Here is a 19,032-nt window from a genome sequence, read left to right on the forward strand (position 1 = left end):
TCCTCCCCTCTCCTCTCCTCTCCTCTCCTCTCCTCTCCTCTCCTCTCCTCTCCTCTCCTCTCCTCTTCTCTTCTCTTCTTTTCTTCTCTTCTCTTTTCTAAAAACCCTTACCTTCTGTCTTAGAATCAACACTAAATACTGGTTCCAAGGCAGAAGAATGGCAAGAACTGAATAATGAGGTTTTCGTGACTTGCTCAGGGTCATACAGTTAGGAAGTATCTGGGACCAGATTTGAAACCTACCATGCATTTTCTACTCTTGATGTAGAAACAATAACTGGGCCAGGGTAGAAAGAAAGTTCTTTACAGCTCAGATATTAACTTGAATGTGGCCATATCTGGCAATCTGCATGCTCTGTGGCTCTCAAAGAAGAAATGTTATCTCACCCTGCCACTCAGCCTTGGACATAGCTCTGCAGTTCTTTATCGATACATCCATGATTATAAGCTAAATTGAATGAACATAATGCAATATGTTGACTGCTGCAAAATTTTGGCATAAATCATTATACCAAATGATCTGTGCTAAAATGGTGCACATCTATAGATCATGATGCCAAGCAGTGCTACTCTGAATAATTTTTTTAAGGAGAAATAGGAGTCTACTAGGCACTTTACTTTGGTACCCTTACACAGCTGGAGAGAAGTCAGCACTGTTCTTTGCTAACCCCAGGGGTATTTACAATTCAAAGATATTTTGGCTCCTGCTTTTAAGATGGATTTGTTTTCTTCTTTTGAATGTTTAACTGTAAGTCAGACAAGCCAAAAGGATCCTAGGTGAAGAGGTTTTTTTAGTGTGAAACTGAGGACAAACCCAGACAATTCAAAACAATGTGGAACTTCCTGACCCAGGAAAACAGGAAGTGGTTAGATTTTTCTCCATTCCTACTTGCTTGTGAGATCAACTCTCAGCTAGGTTCTTCTCCCCCTCTCAGCCTGCCTTCTGGCCAGTTTACTGTTCTTGAACATTGCCTTCCTAGGCTGGACTGGGGAATAAAAAGAGCCAAAACCTAAACTAGCTCATTTTGTAACTTGTTGGTATTTCTGGTGAAAGCATTAGAGCAGGGAAGAATTTTTTGTAATTAAAAAATTACCTTTGGATTTAATTTATTTGCACTGTTTCTATTCCCTTTTATCATGCATAACCTAAAATAAAAGATCATCCCAGAAAAAAATAAGAAATAGTTAAATCAGATGACATCACTCCTATTTTACAGATGAATAAACGTATATACAGAGGCTAACTGCCAATTTGGGTCATTGATCTTTCTTAAAACCCTTTCACATTACCAAAAAAAAAAACAACCTCTCAAAAACTCTTTCACAGAGAGGCAGCTCTACAGATCATGGGGTTCAATCATAGACTCGTGGAGTTAAAGCCACTTCACAGGTCATTGAGTCCAACTCCAGGGAAATTTATGGTTCAAGAGTCCACGAAGACAGTTATGGAATGAGTAGAGGGAGAAAGCCTAAAATATAGAGGCAGGGCTGAGTGAGACCTGATTCTGCTTCCCTGGGATTGTGATTCTGCACCAAAAGTTGGGAAAGGGAATAAATGGATTTCTCATTCTACCTGCTTCAAGTCCATATTTGAGAAACTTGGTGACCAACCAGGACAGATTGGTTTAAGATTGGAAAAGAAATATGGCAAGGCTGTATGATGACATCCTATTTATTTAACTTCAAGGCAGAATATATTGTGTGAAATGCCAGGCTGGATGCCAGGAGAAATGTCAGTAATCTCAGATATACAGACAATACAACTGTGATGGCGGAAAATGAAGAAAAATTAAAAACCTTTTGATAAAGGTTAAAGAGACTAAACACTGACCTGAAGCTTAACAGAAAAACTCCTAAGATCTTGGAAACTGACTGGCCCCATCATTTCCTGGCCAATAAGAGGGACAAAAAAATGGAAATATCATTAGATTTTATATTTTTGGGCTCAAAGATCACTGCAGTGATGAAATTAAAAGAGACTTGTTCCTTGAAAGGAAAGCTTTGGCAAATCTGTACAATATACTAAAAAAGCAGAGATGCCACTTTGCTGACAAAGGTCTGTTATATAGTCAAAGGTCTGGTTTTTCTAGTTGCAGTGTATGGCCATGAGGGCTGTGCTATAAGGAAATCTGAGCACCAAATTATGGTTCTGGAGAAGACTTTTGAGAGTCCTTGGGATAGCAAGGAGGGCAAATCAGTCAGGATTAAAGGAATTAATTCAGATTATTGACTGGAGAGTCAAATACTGAAGCAGAAGCTTAAATACTTTGGCCCCATGATGAGAAGACAGGACTTGATGGAAAGGACTTTGATGTAGGGAAAGACTGAAGACAAAAGGAAAAGGGGATGGGAGGGGATGAGATGGATTGATAGTGTCATGGAAATAATGAATCTAAACTTTGATAGGCTTCAAGAGATAGTGGAGGATAGAAGGGCCTGGTGTGCTGTGGTCCATGGGACCATTGTGTGGTATTTAATCAGGGTCTGAAAGAACTACTGGAATTTTGAAAGACTAAGATAGGAGGATAAGAAGTCAATCCAGACAGAGGGATAGAACTGGGGAAAAGTGCAGAGTCAGGGAGTCATATCGCATCTTTGGACAACAAGGGTTAGTCTAGCTGGGTAGTAGGATAATAATCATATTGAGAAACAGTAAATAGGTGCGGCTAGTAAGGAAGGCCTTCTACATTGTGGAAGGCCTTGAATTCTAGGACAAAAGGTCTGGATTTTGTTTGGTAGGCAATGGTAGTCTGTTGAATGATTTGGAAGTAGAGCGGGACACAATTGAAGACATGGGTGTTTAGGATTGGGGTGGGGGTGGGCTAGAGAAGACTTGGAGGAAGGAAGAAGGATTTTGCCTGGGAATAAGGATAACAGCAATAGTGGGAATGAAGAGGAAGAGTTAGATGTCAGAGATCCTCCCAGAAATCTTGTGAAGTAATGAAATCAATCAAGTAGTATTATTTCTGTTTTGAAGATGAATCATTTGATATTCAGAGACTGAGTACTAGGACTAGCATCTATATCCCCCATACCCTTAGTCCTCTACTTCTACATGTACCATTTTTGAAAGGTAAAATTTCAAAGTCATTTCATGGATTTAGATGTAATGCTCACTGTCAAATCAAAGTGAAGTGCTAAATGAACAAATTCTTAAGTTAGTAATTAAAATATTTTTCTCTTGTTTTCTTATTTTCAAATTATTTTGAGATCATATTTTCAAAAACATTTTCAATAATGTCTAAAGTATTGTTTCATTCCATTATGGCTCATCTCTTTTCTTTTGGGGGAGGCAATATGTTGTTTTATTTATTTTTAAATACCCACCACCTGAATTAGAATCAATACAAAGTGTTAATTCTAAGATAAAAGGTCAAGGGATAGGCAATTGGGATTAAGTGACTTGCTCAAGGTCACCCAGCTTTGAAGTGTCTGAGGCCACATTTGAACCTAGGTCCTCCTGACTCTAGGCCTGGAATTCTATTTAATATGCTACCTAGGTGCCCTCTTATTTTGTCTTTAAAATTAATTTTTCCTCCCTTATTTTTTATTTAATGTATTTTAAATTCCTGGAATAATTACAGTACATCTTGATATTTATCAGTGGTTGACTTTTTCATGCGCCTTCAAGATATAATGGAAAAGACTGATCAATGTATAACAACATTTATTAAATTTAGATAAGGGTATTATTCTGCACCTATCTGAAGAATTATATCAAATAAGAACTCTATTGTGATCCTCACAGAAATAAATGACCTAAGTTTTCTTGTCTTTTGGTCCTCGTAACAACTCTAAAACAGAAGGGCAAAGGCTAGGCAAATGGGATTTTAGTGACTTGCTCTATCCCCTGTACTACCTAACATCCCCCATAACTTAAGTTTTCAAAGCTTTGCTAGAGGAGTGTCAGCCCTGACTAGTCCTACTAAGCTATTTCATGCCCAGCAATGGACCTCGTGTGCTTTTGTCATCCACAGACCAGCTGAGGTAAGTTCAGAGAGGATCTTCATTAGAAAGTTGGCCACCAGAGGGAATTAGCCAACTTTGAGACCTTGGGTCCCTACCTAAGCCAACAGCAGAGCATCCCATGCCTACCCTTTGAAGTTCTAATCCCTGGCACAACCTTGCAGTGAGGCCCCAAAGTCCTTAGAGCTTGTCCTGTTCAAGTGTGCTGTGAAGCCCCTAGCTCTAGGGCAAAATAGCTTATAGTGCTCTGAGTTCTACAAGCCATAAGCAGTTCCTAGAGGGGACTGAATCAGCAGATTTCAGAACTGTCAGCTCACAGGCTTTCATACCAACTTGGAAGAACTGAAATTTGTAGGAAACCAAAACTAGAGCTGAGGGTAGCAGCAAGGAAAAACTGAAGTTTAAGAGAGTTTACCATTTTAGATATAAGTAAAAGTTAAAAAAAAAAAAAAGACTGGGAAAATGAGCAAACAGCAAAAGAAACAGCTAACCATAGAAGATTCCTATGGAGACAAGAGTAAGGCACAGACTTAGTAGAGGACAGTGAGAACAAAGCAAGTCACGTGTAAAACTTCAAAGCAAAATGGGAATTGGTTTCAGGGACTGGAAGAGCTCAAAAAGGAATTCAAAAATCAAATAAAATTGGTGGAAGAAAAATTGGAAACGAGAAAGTAATGCAAAAAGAAAATAACAGTTAAAAAAGCAAAATTGGTCAATTGGGAAAAGAAGCACAAAAATCTAATGAAGAAAAGTATTCCATGGAAAGTAGAATTGGCCAACTGGAAAAAGAGGTTAAAAAAATCCAAAGAAGAAAAGAGTTTCACAAAAAGTAGATTGGACCAGATGGAAAAGGAGGTTCAAATAGGTTGTGGAAGAAAATAATTTTTAAACATTAAAATTGGGCAAATAGAAGCTAACAACTTCATGAGACATCAAGAAATAATAAAATCAAAGGAATGAAGAAAATAGAAGAAAATATGAAGTATCTCAATGAAAAAAAAACTGATCAGGATTATAGGCCCAGGAGAGACAATCTAAGAATTATTGGATTACATAAAAGTTATGATAAAAAGAAAAGTCTAAACATATTACAGGAAATTATACAAAAAAACCAACAAAAAACAAACTCCTTGATAATCTTCAATAAGAGAGTAAATTAGAAATCGAAAGAATGCAGAGATCACCTCCTATAATAAATATCCAAGTGACAACCTCCATGAATATGATAGCCAAATATAAGAGCTCCCAGCCTAAGGAAAAAATACTGTAAGCAGCCAGAATCATGGAGCCTCAGTCAAGATTAAACAGGATCTGACAGCTTCAACATTAAAGGTTTGGGAGGCTTGGGATATGATATTCCAGAAGACAAGGGAATTGGGTTTACAATCAAGAATCACCTATCCATCAAAACTGACTATATTCTTTCAAGGGGAAAATGGTCATTTAATAAAATAGAAGACTTCCAAGCATTCCTGAAGAAAAGACTAAATCTAAATAGAAAATTTGTTGTCCAAATACAAAATTCAAGAGAAGAACAAAAATGACAAATAAGAAAAAAAATTTAAGGGATTCAATAAAGTTAAATTATTTATATTTATACATGGAAAGATGATATTTATAACTCTTAAAATTTTATCATTAATATAGCAGTTTATAAGAAGTACACAAAGACAGAGAGTATGGTAATAAGTTGATTAGGATGATATGTGAAAAAAATCAAAGGATGAAAAAAAGGATTGCCCTAAAAGAAATAGGAAGAGAGAGGTAAAATGAAATAAATTATATCACATAAAGAGGCATGGGGGGGGAACTTTTATGGTGAAGGAGAAGGTGAGGGTAGTGATGGATAATACTTAAACCCTTACTCTCATTGGAATTGGCTCAGAGAGAAATAATAGCCAGATTCATTGGGTATAGAATCCTACCTTCCTCTATAGAGAAGTGGAAGGGAAATAAGAAATGAAGTGGTGGGGAGGGGAGCAATATAAGGAAGGAGGAAATTGGGGGGGTGATTAAAAGACTATAGAGAAGCAGAAGGGGAATAAGAGGGGTGGTGGTGTGAAGTGTAGTAATATAAGAGAGGGGAATGGGGGGAGTGATTAAAAGCAAAACACTAGTGTGGGGGGACAAAATGAAAGGAAAAAGTGCAGGCTTAAGAGAGGATAACAAGATGGAGGGGAATATACATATGGTAATTATAACTGTGAATGTAAATGGAATGAACTCACCCATAAAACGGAAGTGGATAGCAGAGTGGATTAAAAACTAGAATCCTACAATATGTTGTACAAGAATCACATTTGAGACCAATAGACACACAGAGTAAAGATTAGGGGATGGAGCAGGATCTACTGGGCTTCAACTAAGATTAAAAAAAAGGAGTAGTAGCAGTCATGAACTCAGACAAAGCTAAAGTAAAAATAGATCTGATTAAAAGAGATAAGGAAGGTAATTACATCTTGATAAAAGGAAGTATACATAATGAAGTGATATCAGTACTTAACATATATGCACCAAATGATATAGCCTTCAGATTTTTAAAGGAGAAACTAAAGAAGCTTAAGGAGGAAATAGACAATAAAACTATACCAGTGGGGGACCTCACTCAACCTTCCCTTATCAGAACTAGATAAATCCAACTAAAAAATAAACAAGAAAGAAGTAAATGAAGTGAATGAAATTTTAGAAAAATTGGATTTAATAGATATCTGAAGAAAACTGAATGGGGATAAAAAGGAATATTCTTTCTTTTCAGTAGCACATGGTACATATACAAAAGTTGATCATGTACCAGGGTATAAAAATTTCATAACAAAATGCAGAAAAGTAGAACACAGTGCAACTTTTTCAGATAATAGAGTGAAAATTATTATCAATAAGGGTTATGGAAAGACAAATAAAAAATTAATTGGAAATTAAACAATTTAATTTGTCAAAAGGGGTAAGCCAAAGAACAAATTATAGAAACTGTCAATGATTTCATAAAGAGAATGATAATGAGGAGACAGGAGATCAGAATTTATGGGATACAGCCAAAGTACTACTTAGGGATGAATTTATGTCTGTGAATGCTCATATCAATAAAACAGAGAAAAAACAGATCAATAAATTGGGCATGCAACTTAAAAAACTATAAAAAGAACAAATTAAAAGTCTCTAATTAAAGACTAAATTTGAAATCCTAAAAATCAAAGGAGAAATTCATAAAATTGAAAGTAAGGAACTATTGAACTAATAAATAGGAAAGGAGTATTGTTCATTGATTGAGGAATGAGTGGCTAAACAAAATGTGGTCCATGTATGTAAGAGACTATTACTTTGTTGTAAGAAGTGAGGAATATGATGAATACAGAGTAATATGGGAAGACTTAACATGAACCAAGATAGAATGAAGGGGAACAAAGAAAACTACAAAAAATGACTTCTACAATATAAATAGAACACCACAATGCAATCAGAAGTGAATTTTGTTGTTGATATTCAGTTGTGTCTGACTCTTTGTGATCCCATTTGAGGTTTTCTTGGCAAATGTCCTAGAGTAGCTTGCCATTTCCTTCTCTCACTGACTTTACAGATGAAGAAACTGAGGCAAACAGGATTAAGTGACTTGCCCATGAATATACAAGGCAAGATTTGAACTCATAGGTCCAGTGCTCTATCCACTGTGCAACCAAAACTGCTCTAAGTGAATGTTACAGAATAAAAAGAACAAGAATGGTCTCATCTAGAGACTAGCTAGGAGAACATACCTCTCCCTACTCCTTTATAAAGATGAGAGGCCCACATATCAGAGACATTACCTTTTTTTTTCAGATTTTTTTGTTAGCATATTGATTGGTTTTGTTAATTATTTTTCTTGTTTTTTTTTTAATTAAGTATATATATTTTTTATCATAAGGGGTGACTCTTTAGGAGAAGGGAAGGGAATAGATATAGGAGGAAATTCGGACAATTTAAAACCAAAATTTTGTTTGTAAAAAAGTTACTTTCCAGGATAGGAATATTTACTAGTATTTTAGTTTAACCATCTTAAAACTGTTTAGGGCACTTATATGGTAGAGCATTGGGCTTAGATTCACAAAGGCTTATCTTACTGAATTTAAATTCAGCCTCAGACACTTACTTTATACCATTTATTTTGTGTGACCCTGAGCAGGTCACTTAGCCTGTTTGCCTCAGTTTCCTCATAAAGAAAATGAACTGGAGAAGGAAATGGCAAATTCTTCCAGAATCTTTTCCAAGAAAATCCCAAATGGAGTCATAAAGATTTGGATTTGACTGAAAATGAACACAAAACTAAGAATAGTTGTTAGTGCTTGAGAAGGTGTCAGTGTGAGATGTACGTAAATCCTAATATCATTGGCTGAGAGAAAAGAAGGTTCAAAAGAAACATTTTAATTTTCTTCCAGTACTTGATAGGCTGTCATTTTGCAGAGGGATGACATCTTTTGTTTGGCTTCAGAGGGCAGATCTGGGACCAATGGGTGGAAGTTACAAAAAGGCAAACAAGTTTTTTTTTTATTATAAAGAAATATTAACAATTAGAACTCTCCCAAAGGGGAATGGCTGACTTGGGATGTAGTGGGCTCATCCTCACTACAAATTTTCTGTCTCTGTCTCTGTCTCTCCTCCTCCTCTCTCCTTTCTCTTTCTCTCTCTTTCTGCCTCTCTCTCTGTCTCTTTCTTTGTCTCTGTCTGCCTCTCTCTGTCTGTCTGTCTCTGTCTATCTCTCTGTCTCTGTCTCTGTCCCTATTTTCTCTGTCTCTGTTTCTCTGTGTTTCTATCTCTATGACTATCTATGTGTCTCTGTCTCTCTTTCATTCTCTCTGTCTCTCTGAACTCTTACCTTCTGTCTTAGTATGAATTCTAAGACAGAAGAGTAGCAAGGGCTAAGCAGTTGGGGTAAGATGACTTGCCCAGGGTCACACAGAACGTATCTGAGGTCAGATTTGAACCCAGGTTTTTCTAGGTTCCAGGCCTGGCTCTCTATCTACTGTGCTACCTAGTTGCCCCCTCACTACAAATTCACAAATCAAGATTGAATATGTTACATTTATTGCATGTGCTGTATTAGAGATTCTTTCCTCCAATATGGATTTCATTAGATGGTTTCCAGTAACTCTTCCAATGTGGAAATTCTGTGATTCTTTAATCTTAAGTGAGAAAATTGCCTGATTTTTTGTTGTTGTTGGTCTGCTTTCTAAGTAAGCCCTAGACATCACTAAGAATATCAGTCATCCTGATTATGATTAATGCTATTTAAAAAACAACTAAAACAAGACAGATGCATCTTCAGATTTGATCAGGTTGCCAAAGGATTACTGTATATGTATTTCAGTAAATATCTCATTCAGCTTCATCAATGAGATACTTACTTGTAAAGTTGTTCTTGTGAGTTTGCCCAGGAAACTACATTTTATGATTATTTGGCCATCCATCAATCTAAGACTCATTTTCTGAGGACCGTGGGTCTGAAGGCAGGACCCCTCAGAGACGGAAAAATTCCAGATTTGGAAGGAAATGCTCAGTTCTTTTTCTCTGGACATATTTGGAAGGGCTTACAACATTTTTGAAAAACCTCTTGACTTATTGTTTGCAACCGAGTTCAAATTCCACAGAGGGACACAGCCAATATGTGTGAATGTTTCCTATTGCACCAAGTGGAACTAAAAGAATGAACTTACTTCAGTAGAAATAAATGTAGCCTTTGGATTCAGAAGTAAAAATGAACAACCACTGTTTGCATGTAACTTATTCCTTCTTCACACTCTTGGCTAAATGTGAAGACTTTGAAAGATGCTTGTTGGAGTTTATTCATTATTGAATGTTAATTGTGTAAGACAACCCCATCCTCTTCATAAAAGGCTCTTTTGAAAAATGTTCCTCACTCTGTCTCTCCATTCAGCAATAGAAAACCACCCATAAAATCCAAAGATAATTCTATATAATCAAAGGAGTATTGATCTTTATTGTTATTTCATTGTTTTCAGTTGTGTCTGATTTTTTGTGACACCTTTTGGAGCTTTCTTGGTAAAAATGCTGGAGTAGTTTGCCATTTCCTTCTCCAGGCCATTCCACAAATGAGGAAACTGAGGCCAACAGGGTTAAGTGACTTATTTAGAATCACAAAGCTTGATGTCCGAGGCTGGATTTGAACTCAGGAAGAGGAATCTTCTTGGCTCCAGGACCAGCACTACATACAACACTTAGCTGCTCTTGTCCTGGAGTAATGACTGGCTAATTGTGTTTCACTGATAAGGACCTCAGGGCAAATTTATTCATTATCTGCCTTTTTCTTTATCTCTCACTTCTCTACTTTTCTACCTACTTGTTCATTTATCTAATTATTCATTCATTTATCTATCTCTTCTCTATTTTTCTGCCTATTTATTCATTTATCTAATTATTCAATGTTATAAACAAAAAAGGGCCTAGGGAGATATAGCTATACAGTGATGTGAATGTATCTGTGTATTCTCCCTAGTTGCAGATGATGGAGGAACACCAACCCCAATCACCCTTGATAGTTGTTATAATTTCCCCTTTTCTCTAACAGTTGCCCAGGGAGGACTCCGAAAGGTTAAGTGGATGGGTAACCCTTTCAGGTCCAACCTTGGGTTGGATAAATTATTATAGGGCTTTTGATTTGCCTTGGATCACATTTGATATCTGACTGCGTTGGCTCCCTCCCCAAGGCTCGTGATATAAAGATCACTCAGGAAGGTACTTGTTGAACACTATCTATAATCAGGGAAAGGATAAACAGGACAAGGATTGGGGATTGGAGCCCCTATCAACCTAATATCTATAACTAGTTGACAATCAGTATTGGAGGCTATTGATCTAATAGAAGCTGGAGCTTTATTCTTCACTACACCTCTGGCCTAGCCTGGCCACAGCCAAGCCCGAGAATAGGGACTGCTGTTGATGCAGCTGTGTTGGTGATCTTATTCTCTCAGCTTTCTCATTATCAGTGTTTGGTGATGCACTAGCTCTCACAGTCTTCAGGAAATATTCAGATTCTTCCTAGCCTCTTCTTCATAGACCTTTCTGCCTCCCTTCACCACCCAGAGACCTAAAGACCTAAAGAGCCCCAAGACCAAAAGACCCCTTCCAAGTGGCTGTCAGGGTTATTTATACTGCCAGGCCAACCGACGTTTGCCCCTGGTTCACGGCACCTGGGAACATTTCATGTCTTCCAACTGCCTTCCCTGTCATTCAAGGTGGCATCCATCATTTCCCAGGATATGAATATAACATCAATCATCTATCTACTCTTATTTTGTTTTTGTTCAGTCATTTCAGTCATGTCCATCTCTTTGTGACTCCATTTAGGGTTTTCTTGACAAAGATAATGGAATAATTTGCCATTTCCTTCTCTAAGTCATTTTCTAGTTAGGGAAATGGAGGTAAACAGGGTTAAGTGATTTGGCCAGGGTCACACAAGCTAGTCTGAGGCAAGGTCTTCCTGACTCCAAGCAAGGCATTCTCTACTGCACCACTCTTATTTATGTATTTATTTACTTATTTGCTTGTTTATTTATTGTCAATATTTCATGAATTACAATGTTCTGTCCCTTTAGGTGATCTCTTCAGGGCCCTGGAATTTCCATTCCTGTATTTTTACAGATTCCATACCAGCTGCTGTGCCAGGTAATTCTAAAAAAAATCAATCAATCAATTAATTAATTTAAAAAGATTTTTCCATGGTTACATGATTCATGTTCCTTCCTTCCCCCCCTCCCACCCCCCTCCCGTTGCCAACAAGCAATTCCACTGGGTTTTACATGTATCATTGATCAAGACCTATTTCCATATTATTAATATTTGCAATAGAGTGATCATTTAGCGTTGTCGGTCGCAGACTTTTAGAAAGCTTTTTGACTATCTATCTCTTCCAGAGCCTACAAGCTTGGACTCTTCCTTGTTTGGTTTCCTCTTAGCTATCTATATGAAACATAATTCTGTAGTGCCACACTTGTAGTGTGATTCTGTTTTCCTGGAGGAATTATTATTTGGCAGAATGACTAGCAGGACAAAGAAGGGAACGTCAAGCTGACTATTTTGAGCAGATCCAATCAGTGGCCCAGTAGCATTCCCTTGATCTGTGGGAAGACGTCTTTGCTTTGGTTTTGACCTTCTCTGGTCTGCTGCTCCCCACCACCAGACCTAGAAATGGATGTTTTACATTTTACCAGGGAGAGAAGTCTGTCTTCTTCATGGACCTCCTTGTGGTAGTACAAAGGTTTTCCCAGTGTCAGAAAAAGGCTGCTTTCTCCAAGCGGTGCCACAGATTCCTGATTGTAAGCCAGATGCTTAGAGAGGATGCATCCAGTCCCATGCATGATCCCATCTCAGGGGAGCCCCAGAGGAGTCTAAGGAGGGACCTAGAGAGCCCCCGCACCCCGTTTTCCTCCCAGCCTTAAAAAGCAACTTCTGCTGAAAGAGGGAGAAACTGTAGGAGGAGGTAGAGGATGAGTTTGGTGTTGATCCATAACAACTTCAGAAGTATTTCCCAGAGATATTCATTTAGAACAATATGGAAATAGGTTTTGTGTGAAAATTCATGCATAACCCGGATCAAGTGGTTTGCCAGCTCTAGAAAGGAGGAGGGAGACCACGTGGATCCTTGAACTTCAGAAAACTTAGGTGGAAAATTTTTATTACATATAATTGGCAAAATAAAATATCTTCCCCCCCAAAAAGAGAAATATTCATTTAACCTGAAGTAATGAGTATACTTTCTATAAATATCTATTTTAAGGTTTGTCATAGTAGCTTAAGCAGCTAAGTGACATAGTGGATAGTCCTCCCGAATTCAAATTTGGGCTCAGACACTTATTAGCTGTGTGACCCTAGCCAAGTCATTTAAACGCCAATGGTTAACCCTTACTGCACTTCTGCCATGGAATGAAGGTTCTAAGGTAGAAGATAAGGGTTTAAAAAATAGGAATATATGGTGTTTGACACAGGTTGGCAGAATAAAAACAGCCATTTATTATAAATGACCTATTATGTGCCAAGCACCATTCAAGGAGCAGGGGAAGTAAAGACAACACCCCCCCCCAATAATCTTTGCCTCAAGTGGCTTATGTGCTCATTTGAGCCTTATGCCATGCCTTTGCTTTCCCTGTTACTTACTATCCAGGGAAACTGAGCCATTTGACATCTGTCCTGTAGCTCCTGTCTTTGTTTATCTGTCTTTGGGCTTCATTCTTCTTATCCCTATATTGACTTTTCCCAGTCAAGACTTCTTTTTTTAATTTAATTTAATTTTTAAATTTATTTTAAAAGTATTTTTCCATGTTTTCATGATTCATTATTTTTCCCTTCCCTCTTCCCTCCCCTCCCTAAGAGCTGACAAGCAATTCCACTGGGTTGTACAAATGTTAAGGCTTCTTTTTTTAAACCTTTACTTTCTGTCCTAGTAACAATTCTAAGACAAAAGGATAAGAGCTAGGCAAAACAAGGTTAGTGACTTGCCTGGGGTCCCACAACTAGGAAATATCTGAGGTCAGATTTGAACCCAAATCCTCCTGGTTCCAGACCTGGTCCTCTATCCACAGAGATACCTAGCCAACCCTGACTACAAACAACTCATTTTGTTTTTCAGTCATTTCTGATTCTTTCGTTTTTTGTTGTTTTTTTTTTCATTTGGGATTTTCTTGGGAAAGTTTTTTGCCATTTCCTTCTCCATCTCATCTTACAGATGGAGTAACCAAGGCAAGAAGAGTTTAAGTGACTGGCCCAGGGTCACACAGCTTGTAAATGTCTGACACTGGATTTGAACTCAGGAAGATAGGTTTTCCTGGTTCAAAGCCTAGTGCTCTATTCATTGAACAACCTATTAGCCATTCTCCTATTCAAGATGCTTCTCTTCCCTCTTGCTGCCATTTGTATTCTTACTAATATTTTAAAGTCCAACTCAAATATGGTTACCTTCTTCACAAAGCCTTCCTTGATCTCCCAGTGGGTCATGACTTTATCTCTCCTCTAATGAAGTTATTATATTTTAGTTATTTGTGTCAGAGGCAATATGGCAATCTTTTACAGCTCTCTACAGAGTTTGGAAGGATACTCAAGTTCAAGTTCCACCTGTGATGCCTCGTTGCAGTGTGGGGTTGGGATGTAAGGGTGGGGGTGATAGGTAAGGGGGTGTCGGGATGTGAAAGTCGAAGGGATGGGGTCCTGGGAAAATCACTTCATTTTTCTTGCCTCAAGTAACTCTCCCAAACCAGGTACCCATTTGTATGGCCAAAAGTACTTTCATAGTACAGGGATTTGGATTGGATTCAGAATCAGAGTATCTGGGTTTAAATCTTAGCTTTGTCACTTGATGCCAGTGTGACCTCGAATAAATCACTTAACTTGTCTGAAGTGCGTCTGGAAAGTGACTTTCACTGGCCTCAGATACTTCCAAGCTGTGTGACCTTGGGCAAGTCACTTAACCTGGATGACCTAGTCCTTATTGCTCTTCTGTCTTAGAATTAATACTAAAACAGAGGGTAAGGGTTTAAAAACAAAATAGAATGCTAGATTCATTAACAAAATTTTTTTTCTTTTTCTATCCACCTAGTGGATTCTTGGGATTCTTTCTGATGTTAAGTTCAGTGAAGCTAAAAAACAATGTGGCTCCAGGACAGCACACAGCCTGGATTTTCTTTGCCAAGGTAAGAGAGAGTGTAAACATCTAATTTATTATATGGTTTCGTCCCATAGCGAGTGCTTATTGATGCTTATTGCCATTTTTATTGTTGTTCAGTCATTTTTGAGTTTTGTCTGACCCTTTGTAATCTCATTTGGGGTTTTCTTGGTGAATATTCTGGAGTAGTTTGCCATTTCCTTCTTCAGCTCATTTTATAGATGAGGAAACTGAGGCAAACAGGGTGAAATGACTTGCCCAGGGTCACACAGCTAGGAAGTGTCTGAAGTCAGATTGGAACTCAGGACCTGCCATCTCTAGGCCTGGACCTTCATCCATTGAGCCACCCAGCTGCCCCTGACAAGTATTACTCTTGGCTTTTGTGGTAGGATTGTAAAGGAGGCATCAATTTAATCTAATTTCCTAAAGTGGTCTCAAAAAGTCTCTGATAACTAGGGAAAGACAGAATTATAGAACATTAAAAACAAATAGCCTGGGGGGCAGCTAGGCGGCTTAGTAGATTGAGAGTCAGACCTAGAGATGGGAGGTCCTGGGTTTGAACGTGTCCTCAGACATTTCCTAACTGTGTGACCCTGGACAAGTGTTATAAGAGAATTAGGGAAAGTTACTTAACCCCCATGGCTTAGCCAGTACTAATCTTCTGCTTTGGAACCGATACACAGAATTGATTCTAAAATGAAAGATAAGGATTAAAAAAATAGCCTCAATGGGGAGCTGGACCAAAAACTCCAAATTCATGGCATAGACCAGTGATTCCCAAAGTGGGCGCCCCCGCCCCCTGGTGGATGCTGCAGCGATCCAGGGGGGCAGTGATGGCCACGGATGCATTTATCTTTCCTATTAATTGCTATTAAAATTAAAAAAAATTAATTTCCAGGGGCACTAAGTAATATTTTTTCTGGAAAGGGAGCAGTAGGCCAAAAAAGTTTGGGAACCCCTGGCATAGACTATAAAAATAATTTCTAAAATCTATAGTTAAAGATTCAAGATAAAGAGAAACAAGAAGTTGACAAGAAACAAATGTCACATAGCAGAAAGAATACTAGGGTTTGAAGTCCAGCTCTACTTCCTACCTTTGTGATCTTAGACAAGTCACTTCACCTCTGACCTTCAGCATCCTCATTTTTATAATGAAGGGGTTGAACCAGATGATGCATAAGGTGCCTTCCAGTTCTAAATCCTCTACAAAAAGGAAATACCATGTCACATGAAGTGGAGAGAACATCTTTGGAATTTATTGCCTCAGCCCAAGATGGTTACATTTTTTTCCCCGAAAAATGTATTATTTCTCTTTTGTTTGTGCCCTTTGAATGGAAACTCCAGAGGGATATTTTTGGTTCACGTTCTTCACTTTTTCATGATATTGCTCCAATGAAAACATAGTAATTAAATCTTATGTTTCAGGATTAGGAAAAACAGATTTTTTTTTTCCATGAAGCTTTGTCAAGTAAGACAGATACTGTTTGGGTGTCTGTTTTCCCTTGTTAAATCCTGGAGTGGAGTTATCAAAGGAAGTCTGAGAGTTTCTTCTTCCATATCTAATTATATATTGTGTGGATTTTTTGGTGGTTGGATGATTTGGGTTGTGATTCTGCCTGGAAAGAGGGGGATGGATTAGGCAAACAATTAAGGTACTCCCCAATCTTGGTTTTATATGAATTTGACTTTTTGTATTATATCAAAACTCTTCTTGAAAGAGTTAATGTCTAACCCTTTCTGGTAGAATATGCCTTTTTCTTTTGGGGTGACCTGCTGTTATATCTTGGCAAATACTGATAAACGTAAGTATTTCCAATATACAAAGAAGAATAGAAAGAGAGGACTGCAATATAAAATGTTATACCTTCATTATTATATACTGTCTGTAATTCTCTTCTAAGTAACATAATAAGTGCCACCTACCAGTTTCAGAGCTGGACCAATTATTTGGGTCTCGTTCTTAACCTTCTGTTCTCTTTGGTTCATTAAAAAATGCTATAGTGACTCCTTCTTTTCCTTTTTCTTTTTTTGGGGGGGCATTAATATCTTCATGATTTCCCCTCTCCTTCTCCAACCCTTCATCTCCAGTTAAAAAATAAGCTTTTAAAAAAACAACAGGGCAGCTGAGTGGCTCAGTGGATAGAGAGGCAGACCTGGAGATGGGATGACCTGGGTTCAAATCTGGCCTCAGACATCTGACTGTGTGACCCTGTTCAAGACACTTAGCCCCCATTGTCTAGCCCTGTGAAAATAGAAAACACCTGAACTACATTTACCCAGCATCCTTTTAAGTTATGTCCTCATTTTATGTATAGAGGCTTGGGAGATAAATTTTGCTGAGACCACACTGTGGGGCTCTTTATTGGGCTTTGCTTTTGGTAAAGTGCTGCAGGTGTGAGTCTCTGACTCTGTGCTCTGCTCATTTGGCTGAAAGAATCCTTTTTTCCCCCCTCTCTCTCACTTTATCATTATGATTAAATCTCATGATAAAATAAATACTTTGAGTATTTTATTCATTTTTACTCTCACAGCCCTCACCACTCTTCTGCCTTGGAACTGATTCTTAGTAGTGATTCTAAGACAGAAAATAAGGGTTCTGAAAAACAAAGCACAATCAAGCAAAACAAAACCAATTTACATCATTCATTTATGCATTCATTCATTTATTCATTCATTCATTCATATGTGACTCTTTGTGACCCCCTGGACCACAGCCCAATCAGACCTTTCCATCTTCTCCCTATCTCCAGAGTCGATCCAAGCTTATGTCCATTGCTTCCATATCACTGTCTCCACCTCATCCTCTGTTGTCCCCTTTTCTTTTGCCTTCATTCTTTTTTTTTAAACCCTTATTCTTCTGTCTTAGAATCAATACTGTGTATTAGTTCCAAGGTAGAAGAGCAGGAAGGGCTAGGCAATGGGGATTAAGTGACTTGCCCAGGGTCACACAGCTAGGAAGTGTCTGAGACCAGATTTGAACCTAGAATCTCCTACCAATAAACCTGGCTCTCAATTTACTGAACCACCCCGCTGCCCCCTTTTGCCTTCAGGGTCTTTTCTGACATCAGGGTCTTTTTCAATGAGTCCTGTGATCCACACACTTTCCATGTCCAAATATGTATGTTAATTTCTACCTTGAGGCCAGGCTACTTAGTCAGTGTGTAGCATGCTTCATCATTGGTTCTCTGGATGTGTTACTGGCCATCACATTGATCTGAATACTTACATTTTTTAAATTTGTTTTTTGCTGTCATGTAGTTGTTTTATCAATTTCTTTCCTGGTTCTGTTCACTTCACTCTGCATCAGTTCATATAAGTCTTTTTTGGTTTCTCTGCATCCATTCCCTTTGTCATTTCTTATGGCACAATAATGCTCAATTACTTTAATATAGCATAATTTGTTTACATCGTCCTCACTGGGTGGACACCAACATTGCTTGTGGTTGGATGGTGAAACCATTAGCCAGTCCTGTCTCCTCCATACTCTTTCCTCTCTGGGTTGTTGTGACACTGATCTCTCTTGCATCTTCTCCCATCTACGTGCCTATTCCTTCTTAATTTCCATTGATGTGTCTTCATCCATTTCATGCTTTCCTAATGGTGTATATGCCTCAGGGCTCTGCCCTCAGCGTTCCTGTATTCTCTCTGTAAATTCCCTTGATGACTTAAATAACTCAGATGGGTTTAATTATTACGTCTCTATGGATGACTTTCCGAGGGATATCCAGCCCCTCTCTGTCTTCTGAGCTCCAATCTCACAAGGTGAACTCTATTTTAGATATTTTGTTGTCCTTTAGGCATCTTAATTCAGTAGATCCTAAACAAAACTTATTACTGTCTCCCCAACCAAAAAATTTGTCCCCTTCTAAACTTCCCAATTACTATCAATAATCCTTCTAAAAACTCAGATTTACAGTCTTGGTATCATTCTCAGTTCTTTATTCTCACCCATTTATCTTTTTTAAAAAATATATTTTTTTCAAGCTTTACCTTCTCTCTTAGAATCAATACTGTTTATTGATTCTAAGTCAGAAGAGGGAAATGTTGTGAGGAAGATTAGTTAGTAATTAATTAAGTATTAAGGTGAGATCTAGCAGGAAGGGCTGGAGCTGGAGCATTCCAAGATGGAATGAAGGAGCAGGAAGTTGCTTGTGCCCTGAGAGAGACGCCATTAGTGGTGGGCACAAACTGTTGTTAGCCCTGGGAGATCTCAGAGTTAAGGACACCCTGCATCCTGGTTTCCCTGGGATCCAGAGTGGTGGTGGCATCTAGCAGGTGGACAAGAACTACAGAGCAGCACCAAGTGAAGGAGGAGTTTGGGATCTGGTAGACAGCATCTCAAGCACACTCGCTCTACTTGGGTACCTTGGACCACCTTGGCTTTTGGCATCCTGAGATCATCTGTGGATTACTGTGAGAAACCCT

The 19,032-nt window shown here is 38.2% G+C and overlaps 1 protein-coding gene across 1 annotated transcript in view; it reads left to right on the forward strand.

Moving 5' to 3' along the window:
• Nucleotides 1-15,839, forward strand: part of TMEM241 (transmembrane protein 241) — a 99,202-nt gene extending 83,363 nt beyond the window's left edge. Inside the window, exons 5-8 of the mRNA XM_044682992.1 lie at nt 10,522-10,570; nt 11,549-11,618; nt 14,542-14,635; nt 15,765-15,839. Of these exons, the coding sequence (XP_044538927.1) occupies nt 10,522-10,570; nt 11,549-11,618; nt 14,542-14,635; nt 15,765-15,839 (288 nt within the window). The remainder of the gene's footprint in view (nt 1-10,521; nt 10,571-11,548; nt 11,619-14,541; nt 14,636-15,764) is intronic.
• The last annotated feature ends 3,193 nt before the right edge of the window (nt 15,840-19,032 follow it).

The sequence above is a fragment of the Gracilinanus agilis genome, chromosome 1 (assembly GCF_016433145.1).
Source record: "Gracilinanus agilis isolate LMUSP501 chromosome 1, AgileGrace, whole genome shotgun sequence".
In the NCBI taxonomy this organism is placed as follows: domain Eukaryota; kingdom Metazoa; phylum Chordata; class Mammalia; order Didelphimorphia; family Didelphidae; genus Gracilinanus; species Gracilinanus agilis.